General features: G+C 39.3%; 1 protein-coding gene across 2 annotated transcripts in view; it reads left to right on the forward strand.

Moving 5' to 3' along the window:
* ARHGEF26 (Rho guanine nucleotide exchange factor 26) overlaps positions 1-5,586 on the forward strand; it is a 77,390-nt gene extending 71,804 nt beyond the window's left edge. For both annotated transcript variants that reach the window (XM_044432726.1, XM_044432727.1), the window contains exons 13-15: positions 42-109; positions 2,182-2,286; positions 4,386-5,586. In XM_044432726.1, coding sequence (XP_044288661.1) covers positions 42-109; positions 2,182-2,286; positions 4,386-4,528 — 316 coding nt within the window. In that variant the 3' untranslated portion in view covers positions 4,529-5,586. The remainder of the gene's footprint in view (positions 1-41; positions 110-2,181; positions 2,287-4,385) is intronic.
* Positions 5,587-10,751: the final 5,165 nt, after the last annotated feature.

Genomic DNA, 10,751 nt, shown 5'->3' on the forward strand with positions numbered 1-10,751 from the left:
AGCATAGGCCAAACAATAATTTTGTTTATTTTTCTTCCCAGGAATGAGCGTGCTCGTTGGATTACTGCACTTGGGCAGAACAACGATAGAGGCACCATGGACAGGACAGGTAAGCGAGAAATTAGAAGCTTCTTCAAGGGTTTCATATGAAGTGCACTTCATATGAAAAGGTGCACCTTTTCTAGAAAACAAAATGTTGATGAATTTAGTGGGTCTTTCCTTCTGCAGCCCAAGTTGTCTCTTGCCGTTCTTTTTGTATGTTGATTCAGGAGGCAGGAAGCTTGCAGATAATTTTTGCACATGTAACAAGGGAAGGTAGTAAGATTTTTGAAAAATGGTTTACTTGAGAGATTGGAATGGAGCCCCCCCCCCTTAACATCATGTAAGCTTTAGAAACAATCCAAGAATGCCCTCTGCAGTTTTGTTGGTAGAACTCTGTGTCCAGCTAAGTCCCATTCAGAGCAAAGGAACAATGGGCAAGTTCACACAACATAGCAATACATCCTGCAAATACGTAAGTAGGATAGGCATGGTATGGATTATTCACAGAACAACCTACGCCTGACAAGCGGGTAGTCAATGGAAGCAAATTTCGTGTAATATATTCCTTCCACTGACTTCTCAGCCTTAAAATATGTATATATTTGTTCATTTATTTTATTTCTATACTGCTCAATGGCTAAAGCTTTCTGAGCATTTTCAAAGATTTACAAGGATTTATTTTCTTTAAAATGTGCAAATCACTCTGAGTTAAAAAACAAGCAAACCCTACAATATTTAGAGGTGGTAGAAGAAGACAGATCAGACGGGACGTGTCCTCTGTGAGAATCCATTCATCTCATCCCACTCCATCACTTTCTCAAGGATTTTAATAGCTGTCTAACTGCTGTAATGTCTCTAGGAAAGGAGCCAGAAAAAGGGGGTAGCTTTAAGGTGTTCCCTTTCTGAGCTACCTCGAGACCTGGGAAAGTATTGAAAAGGTGGAGAGCTTGTCAGTTCAGTGCTAGAAATACGAACAGTTACTGGTAGGGCAATGGTCTTAAATCGCCTTCCATGGTGTACCTATTCTGCTGTTTTTTTCCCTTTGCAAGTGTTTTCTAACTGATACCTAGGCAACTGACAACTGTCAACTGTTTGCAATTCAGCCTAAATGCAGTGTCACCTTGTGAATGTGCTACTGTTTGTCAGATGAAGCTGACAAGTGCGTACGCCAGGCACAATTATACTGGAAAATTGAAAAAGCTGGCAGCGGCAGAAGCGAGATTGCAAAAACCATTTTGGGATGGAGGTGCTGTTCTTGTTGAGTGGCTCCATTGTTGAACTCCACAAGCTATGATAACATAGCTGTTCCAGGTTCAGATGACATGGCAATCCATCATAGATTCAACAGCCTCTAGAGTATGATGGCGAACCTTTTAGAGACCAAGTGCCAAAACTGCAACCCAAACCCCACTTATTTATCGTACAGTGCCAACACTGCAATAAAACCTGAAAACTGAGGTTTTAGTTTAGAAAAAACAACTCACAGCCAGTCCAAGCAAATATATATATATATATATATCTCCTTGGCAGCTCACTGACCAGCCATGCAAAAGCTTGGACAAGTTGCAGCTAATGTGTCGCGGCTTGTGACATCATCACCTGGCACCGCTACTCCTTTTCGAACATGCGCATGGCCCCTATGTTCACTGTTATCTGATGTTTGGCTGCTGGGGTGATGCTGGGGTGACTTGGCTCACGTGCCAACAGAGAGGACTCTGCATGCCTGCTGTGGCAGGCATGCCATAGGTTCGCCACCACTGCTCTAGAGTAAGCTGTGTGTTGACAAGGTAGCTTGCTTCCTAAACCAAGCAACCCTGCAGGAAGTTGTTTGGATTCAGATCACACAGCAACCTGTCATGACTAACTACCAACCATGGGCTGCTGTGCCATGTGAATCCGATCACTGAAAAATTCTCTGTGAGTTTAACCTTTTTCCCATGTAAGAAATACAGGTTGCACATTTTTTTTGTAACGTCACTGCATGAAGAGGCCATTGCAAGCAGTCAGCTGTAGGCCACTGTCTCTTACCAAGTTGTCTAAAATAAAGAGTATGCTGGAAATCAGTACACTTTCCTTATGTTTGTTTATTCTAAATTTAGCACATTTAGCTTTGTATAAATAAATACCCTTTCTTCTTAGCCCTGACCCAGGTAGAAGTCATCAGATCATACACAGCCAAGCAGTCAGATGAACTCTCTCTCCAAGCTGCAGATGTTGTTCTTGTCTATCAGAAAGTGAATGATGGTAGGTGGGCTGTTCTTACTCCTTCATGGCACCAAAGGCTTTCAAACTGATTGCATGGCCGCAGTGCACTTCTGTTTCACAGATGTACCACAATTCAAAGCCATACTTACTTCTGTCATACAGGCTTGAAATGTAGCGTGTGTCCATCCAAATTTTAACAAATGAAACTGGAGTGCTAGTTATGTGTGCTGGGCTTACAATGGAGAAAACTGGGTTCAGATTTCTGTTTAGCCCATTGGTTATATGGATGAAAGATGAGTTAGTTCTTTGAACAAAGGGCGGGATAGAAATGCGATATACTAGATAATTTCTTCTGCTATAGAACTATAAATGGGAAGAAAGCTAAAGCAAAATCTCCACATAATAGAAGTTATCAGAATGCAGCATATAATGATCTATTTTATTTATATGCCCTCCCCCATTTTTAAAAATGTATATAATTTCAGTGTGTGGTACTGTGACTATGTAATCAATCTTTGCTCCTTTAAGGTGTTCAGTGTTGCAAATTACAACTGTAATCTATATCTTCCTACTGGGAGACAGCTTCACTGACATTAATAGACTTACTTCTGAGTAGAAATACACAGAGTTTTGCTGCAGTTTGCTTTAAAAAAATCTTTAAAAAGCTTTCTAACTCTACAAACTCAAGTTCATGCTTGCTATAATTGGGTATTTGCAAAAGAAAACAAGTTATTTCTGCTATTTCTCTCCTCACACTCTATATTTCCAATTATCAAAGCATTTTTGGAATGCTGCATAGTTCCCTTGGTAATATGGAGGGTGGGGGAGGGTTGCACAGAATTCACATTCATAGCATAACCTATTCTCTCTGTCTCATAACAAATTTATTGATGATGAGATGGCTGATGTAGTTAGCATATATAAGAAAGTCAGGCTGAATTATTTATTAGCTGTTATCTTTCGGAAGGTAGCCAGTGTAATAGCAGATTTTTTTTTTTTAAAGACAGTCAGCAGGGGAGCAATAAATTATAGGCCCCTTATACGTGCCCCAAATAAATGAGTGGAAAGCATTATTTAAAGCTAAAATTATGAAATAGGAAGAAGAACAGATCCTGCTGCAGAGGAATCAGCATGACTTGGGCAAAGGAAAGGCCAACCTTTCAGTAGCCTTTGCGTCACTATCATTGAAAGCATCCGCAAGCATGTAAGAGGGAAGTGATTCAGAAGATATAAAGTCTTCCATCTTCCAGAAAGCTTTTTGATAAAGTCACTCCTGAGTAAATTTATCACCTTTTAAATGAATCCTCTGAAGGATCTATACCAGAGACAGATGGCAGAAATAATTAGTTCCTAGAATGACAAGGGACCAAGCTACTTGAGGGACTTTTTCCAACAGTGTGTATTGAATTGTCCATAAAGATCTTCTGATACAGTCCAATTTGTGTGTGCCAAGGCTTTTAGGGTGAGGACATAAGAAGAGCCATGCTGATATAAACCAAAGGCCTATCTAGTCTGGTATTCTGCTCACACAGTGGCCACTCATCCACTATCAAATAGGTCGTGACTTCAATGGCACCCTCCCATTCATGTTCCCCAGCAGCTGCTATATGAAGGCACACTCCCTCTGGTCTCAGAGGTAATATATAGTAATCTGGACTAGTAGCCACTGATAACCTTATCCTCCATGATGTTGCCTAATCTCCTTTCAAAGCCATCCAAGTTGGTGTCCATCACTGCACCCTGTGGTAGAAAATGTCGTAGTTTAAGTGTGTGCAGTAGAATCCTTGGAAATGCATGAGGGCCTTTTCTGTGGTAATGTCTACTACATGGCACTCCCTGCTCAATTGTCTTCTTCCTTACTGGCATTTTGCTGACACCCTCAAATGCTTTCTCTAAAAAATATAACAATCAGACAGGACAATAAGGGATGAGGTGAGCTTAGGATAACCTGGATTGAAGTCTTATAGGTCTTTACAAGTTAGCAATAAATCAACAAAACCTTATTTCCTTCATGATCTTCTTTGTGCAGCTTAGAACCATTACACTTGCCATTGGGTGAAGCAGGATGCTTCTGTTCTTAAAAGGAGCTCTCGTGTCTTTAATATGTATAACATTTAGTACCTCATTGTTCAATGCAGGTTGGTATGAAGGAGAGCGATTGCGTGATGGAGAAAAAGGCTGGTTCCCAACGGAATGTGCCAAGGAGATCACATGTCAAGCCACAATTGAAAAGAACATGGAGCGGATGGGACGCTTGCTAGGTCTAGAAACAAATGTATAGACTTTCCCTGTGATATATAGACGCTAGGATTTGCACTAAGAGAGGCCTGTGGCAGCTTGTTCTCCTCTAGGTGGTCACTTAACAGCTGTAACTTCTTAAAGGATCACAAATGTGTGCAGTAATTAGAAGCAAAAGCAGCTATAAAGCGACTGTGTGCAAAGAGGTGTTTGTCAGAATCCCTTAAAAAACAATGATAACAATTAAAGGCTGACTTTTATCACTGTATAGAGTGCCTAATAGAATGTTCACTTGGACTTTCACAGTGACCGAATCATAATTTGTATGTACCTCCTTTGAGATCTGTTCTAGGAAGTGCTAATTTGACCTTCCATTTTTGTTTATTAGCCCCAGTTCATTTGTATCTAATTGCCTGAACTCAGCAAGGCACACCAGTGTGCAGAATCAGACCTCTGTGCAAGCAGCTACTGTGAGAACACACTGTGAATGAATGAGCAGAATGTGCAACTAGAGCTGCAGCTTTAATTATTACTAATCCTGTTGAAATGTGTGAAGTGTGCAATCAAATGCGTAAACAGTTCATTTTACTAGAACACCCTGTGATGCACCTGTGGCTCTTACACCTGCCTTGCAGCACTTGATTGGTGGGCTTCTGCCTCAGTCACCTCTGTTTTAAGCTGTGATAACAACAAAGCAAGGGAAAAGCAAAGCAGGTACCCATGATGAATGCAGGGGATGGGGCAAGAGAGTAAGTGAACACTTTAGGGTATGCGACTGACCTGTATGCCAAGTTTACACAAAGTTGTGATCCAGAAACATACATCTAGGCTGAGTTCAGACAGCATAACAAAGCAGGGTTCCTTTTTTTCGCCATTATTAATCTGCTGTGCTGTCTGAACCCAAGATCTTCATTTCCACAGTCCTGGGATGCAGCTACCACAAAGAGCCTCGGGAAGAGTGGCAGCTGCAGGAGGAAGAAGCAGGCTACACAGATAAGGAGTGGTGCAACAAGCTGAGAAAACCTAGCATTGCTGATCAACTCCATGGATGCATTCATTTGTATTACATCTCTCCTGTTTATCTTTGTTGGTTATTTCAAAACTGCTGTAGCTCTAGTTGTACAACATACAGGTTTTTATGTGTGCATACGTGCATGCTATAACAGTCCTTGCAAATATTCTCAGCCAGTTATGGGAGATGCTCCACCATACCTGGAGACCAAATTTTGTTATGCCAAAAATGGAGGTAGTTTTTTTTTTCTTTGTTTTGCTTGCTTCTCAGCAGTGCCATGCCGAGTTACTGAGCCTCTTATTTAAAAAGGCTGATCACTTGTCCATTTGAGAATTCTTATTTTTTACTGATAATTATTTTTGAATAACTGACAAACTGCATGTAAGTAAAACTACCTATTTAAAAATATTGCTCAAATGAGCAAGCCCAAAACTTCTTTACCCAGAAGTTTATTTTCAGTTGAGTTGCCACATCATATACTTGCTGTCTTCTATATACTCAGTATTTCTACTCAACCATCCACAAAATAGTTCTTTCAGCTCAGACCCCTTCCCCCCACAATTATTTTTGCATATATTTACCTAATTGTTACCCTCCGTCATTAAGAAGATGAAAAAACAGTGTATAAAATAAGATGGAATATAGTCAGCAATCAAGAAAGAACTACTGGTGTCTCTCCTTGGACCTCACTGACCTCCTCCTAGTAAGCCATTAATGTTGACCAGTCATCAGCTTGACTGAATTAGTGAGCAAAAGACCCTCTGAAAGGCTTCCTTGGCATCTGCACTAAAAGCCAGACTAGAAGGGTGCAACCATATGCATGTTTAGACAATAAAAAAGGGGCTACAGAGGCCCAGTGTAGCTGGCTAGGGCGCACTAGCGCATTTGCTCTCTCAGCATGCATACAGCAAAGATTTTAGTTTAAATAGCTTCAGAAACTATGCTGGTACTGTCAGAGAAAGGGAACATAATATAAAGCGCATGAAGCCACAGCCCTTCAACCTGGTGCTCGCCAGATGTGTTGAAGTATAACTTTATTTGGAGGAGGTTGCACTAAGCTTATTTATCCTATTAAAGAGAAAGTTGCTTGATTTTTTTTTTTTTTTTAGCATTGAGCAGAGTTGTTATTCAGAGCTTGCCTCATTGGTTTTAATGGTCTTAAGACAACTGGTTTACAATCAATTGTGACTAAAGAATGTTCTCATCTTCCCTGCGAGAAGGAAAACCATCTCGGTTGCATCATCTATTGCATGTCATCTACTACATTTCCACTTTGATGTTTGGAAGGCATTTCTGTTGTCAAATGAATATGTAAATAGGAATTCATTTGTAATTGCATATGTAATTAATTTATAAATAGGTATTAATTTGCATTGCATTTTCTTTTTATGTAAATAAGCACAGCATTTTCTACATCATGTGTATTATAGGCAACTTTGTCCTTTTTTGACATTGCTGATCACCCATACACATAGATTTGCACAATGGTAGAATGTCATAAAACTTGCTTTTTTCAGATAGGTGGAAAGTTTCGTTCTTTATGCTTGTGTATATATAAATGACATAGGATATTCAGTGAATCCAGATTTAGATATCCAGATTTAGAATCCAGTCCATGGAACTGGACTGACTGAAGCTGACTTTTTCACCTTCTCTTTACAGTAGCCCCTCCAGCCTTGCACAGGGGATCTGAATACTGTGATGAATGGGATAAGCTGTGGTGGTAGCAATACGAGAGAATAAAACAAAGTCAACTTTGACTATCAGAGTTCCACATATAGACCATGCTCCCCAATAATTGCAGGGGATCTCCTGTTCACTACATTGCTACAGCCTAACCAGCCTTCTCCAATTTGATGCTTTCTAATAAACTGCCCAAATTCCTGCTCATTAGCCATGTTGCCACTCGCGAAGTGCCCCCAACAGAGTAAGATGGGTAGCTATTAAAGAGTCTGTATTTTTCCAGGTTTTTTAGTCCTTCCATTTTACCCTGCAGGGGAATTTTACCCTGCTGCTGGTTTTTAACATTGGTTTTGTTTTAAACGGTTTTAAGTTTCATATTGTGCTTTTTAACTACCCAGAAATTTGGAACTACACAGATGTCGGGAATTGAAGGCCAAAACTCTAGAAGGCAACAGGTTGGGGAAAGATAAGCTGTGTACCCAGAACTTTCTCTGTACCCTTTCCAGAGGCTGTGCAGACAGCTGTGAAGAGAGGTGGGAAAATATTCCACCAAGTCACACAAACCTAACACTAATATTTGAATAAAATTAAGCCCATCTTAACCGAACCATATACCGGTTACAATGAAAGATGCTGAAGTCACTTGCACAAGTCAACTGTTTTTTCTAAGTGTATACAGAATGTGTAAGTTTTTTGAAAGTTGTTAGGTCCAAACTATTCCATGTGCGGTCTGCAGTAGTTTCCATACATGTATCCACTTTGCATGTAAATAAACTTGCTTCTACACCCACACAGTAGATTGTACAGTTTTGTTGCTGCATTGATGAACAGTATTGATGAACAGTAATCTAATGCAATATGCTGTTGGCACATCTCAACCTTATTTCTGAGCTAGTGTAATAGACTCCTTTCCAAAAAAAATTGGGATCAGCATAGTGAAACAGTAACCCACCAAGGAGTGCAAAGACAAAGAAAGGATCTCTCCTTTCTGATTTGTCAATATATATTGCTGGAATATGTAGTACAGGAGCAATTTTCATGCTTGCCCCTCCTCCCACATCCTTCCCTAAAGGACAACCCAGACTGGCTTGTGACAAATGCCATTCTACAGTCATTCTCGGCGAAACTCTTCCAAGAATCAAATGAAAGGTGCATGTGAACTACTTGTCTACTAGTGGATGAATTTGAAATTAGGTTTTTTTATATATTGTAAATACATTTTATATGCTAAGACTATCATCAAGTACTTTCCCAACTGTCCTCTTTTCAATTTCAGTTTTTATTGCTACTTTGACCAAATGTATGTACAGTGAACATCTAGAGTCCAAGTGGTCAAATTAGAATAATTTAAATTTACACAGTTACCTGCTTAGATACTGTTTAGTCTGAGGAACACAGACATACCTCTCTTCATCCCTGATGATGAGTGGCCTCTCTGCTTTTTAAAAAAGGCAATAGATTATGCATACAAAAATACATAAATGGCAACTGTACTATGTTACTGCTTTATTCACAGCAATGTGAGATGAATATACAGCTCTACTGTGCAAAATCCTGTTTCCTAGCAGGGAAAGTAACCAACTGTTACAGCTGTTTATCTGTTTTTAAGGCTTTTTTGGTTTGAGACTTTCTACTGTGAAGCCAGAAGTCCTTTTGAAAGCTTTGATTTGGTATAGTAGATTGCTTCCCAAAACACACTAGTTTACACAGCATGGCTCATTATGGGCTATTAACCAGAGACACCTGTTGGCACTATGTTGCACATTCTACTACTTGTGTGAATAGAGCAACCATGGGTTAGTCAACCCTTGCATAACCCACATTTGCCAGGTTCACCTGACAAATGGCTGGATCTACAAAATGGCAGACACAGAGTTCGCATGCCACATACCTACAATCAAGCCAATTGACAACTGAGTGTGAAAAGCAGACAGGGCAAATCCTAGGATAATCAATTCATAATTTGTTGCAGTGATTTACAATCAAGAGCAGTGAGAGTGACTGGCATTTTAGGCTCCTGTAGCCATTATAGCAATTCCGTACTTGCCTCTGGGAGAAGGGCTGCCTCTAGCACCCTTCCAAACTAAGTATGTTTGCTACCTCGAGTTTGAAAGCCCCATAACAAAGTATATAGTCACAATATGTTAATCCATGTGAACTCCAAAAGAACTGACTCGATTTTAACTTCAAGAAATGTCTGAATAATGTTCTTCAGGAAACTATGACATAGTTTACCAGGTAACTCTAGAACCACCAAGTATGATTAAACATATACTAGAAAAGTCACTTGAATAGAAAAAGGTACAGTGAACAACTGCTAGTCTGTCAAAGAACTGCAGTCCTACTGTATTAAAAATAACTCCTTCAACTCCCTCTTTGGGAAAGTCTCAGTAAGATTGCAATACTGTACCCAATCTCAGGAAAATCCATACTGGAACCAACTTAGAGGCAATCAGGTCCCATGTCCAGCAACAAAACCAGGGGCAGACACCTCATCTGCATTTATGACAATTTCAAAAATGAAAGTTAACAGGGCAGTTGCTATTCCCAAAAGCAAGGAAGTGGGACAGTTTGTGTGTTTATAAAAGGTTTAGGAAGATTCATAAGTTATCCTACATATAGACCGATTGGATGAGTTTAACACGTGCTCTGTATTTGCTCATGTTTTCTACAAAATTTGAAGTCTGAAACTCTGGAAGTTCCCTGCTATATTAAGTAGTTGTGCACCAAGAAGTTCAATAGATCCTCATATCGCTATCGTCATGACTGCTCAAGACTGTGCTTACCCTCTGCCTCAAATGAATGAACTTTCTAAAATTGCAGGGACCTTGTGCACTCTGTAGTTGAAATAAGTACACAAACACTGTAACAACGTTACACAAATGAAAACTGTTAACATACAGGCTTTGGCTAAGAAATATGGATTCTGTTAAAATTACCAGGTATCAGTGATGTGGGGCAGAAAATTTTCCAGTGCTTTAAGGTTTCTGTGGAAAACTTCCTGTCTTTATAGTTCATTAGTAAAGATGAATGCATGCCGATTGCAAATTATGCATAAAGTTTGATGGTTGCAAAGCTGTAATTAATGTTTTCTTCAGATTATCAAATATGTGACACAATGTATTTATGACACAAGAATTAAGAACAGTTAAATTTTGTTGAAATAGGTAAGTGGCTGTCTGGGTTAATAAAGTTAATTTTTTGTTAACAGTTTTCAGTGCTTTTGTTTTTTCCTTAACATTAAAAGTATATGTATAGTCTTTATATTATTACAAGAATTCCAATTAAATTTTCTACATAATATAACATTTAAATCACATGAAGTGTGCTTCATCTTTTTCTCTCAAATATATCTAGCCAAATAGTTATGGTGCATGAGGATAAATAATCTGACGTGCTTTTAGCTTTCTTTACAAGGTAAAGCTGGCATGCTAAATTAGAACCCTAGGGGCATGCAAACTGAAAATTTCCCAATGTCATTAAGCTAATTTGCACTGCAAATTTCCAGCTCAGATTTTTCCAGAAAACTTTTATCAATGCTGGACAGATCAATCAGGTATTTGTAAAATCA

This window comes from Varanus komodoensis, unplaced genomic scaffold (genome assembly GCF_004798865.1).
Source record: "Varanus komodoensis strain SLA01 unplaced genomic scaffold, ASM479886v1 scaffold25, whole genome shotgun sequence".
Lineage (NCBI taxonomy): Eukaryota > Metazoa > Chordata > Lepidosauria > Squamata > Varanidae > Varanus > Varanus komodoensis.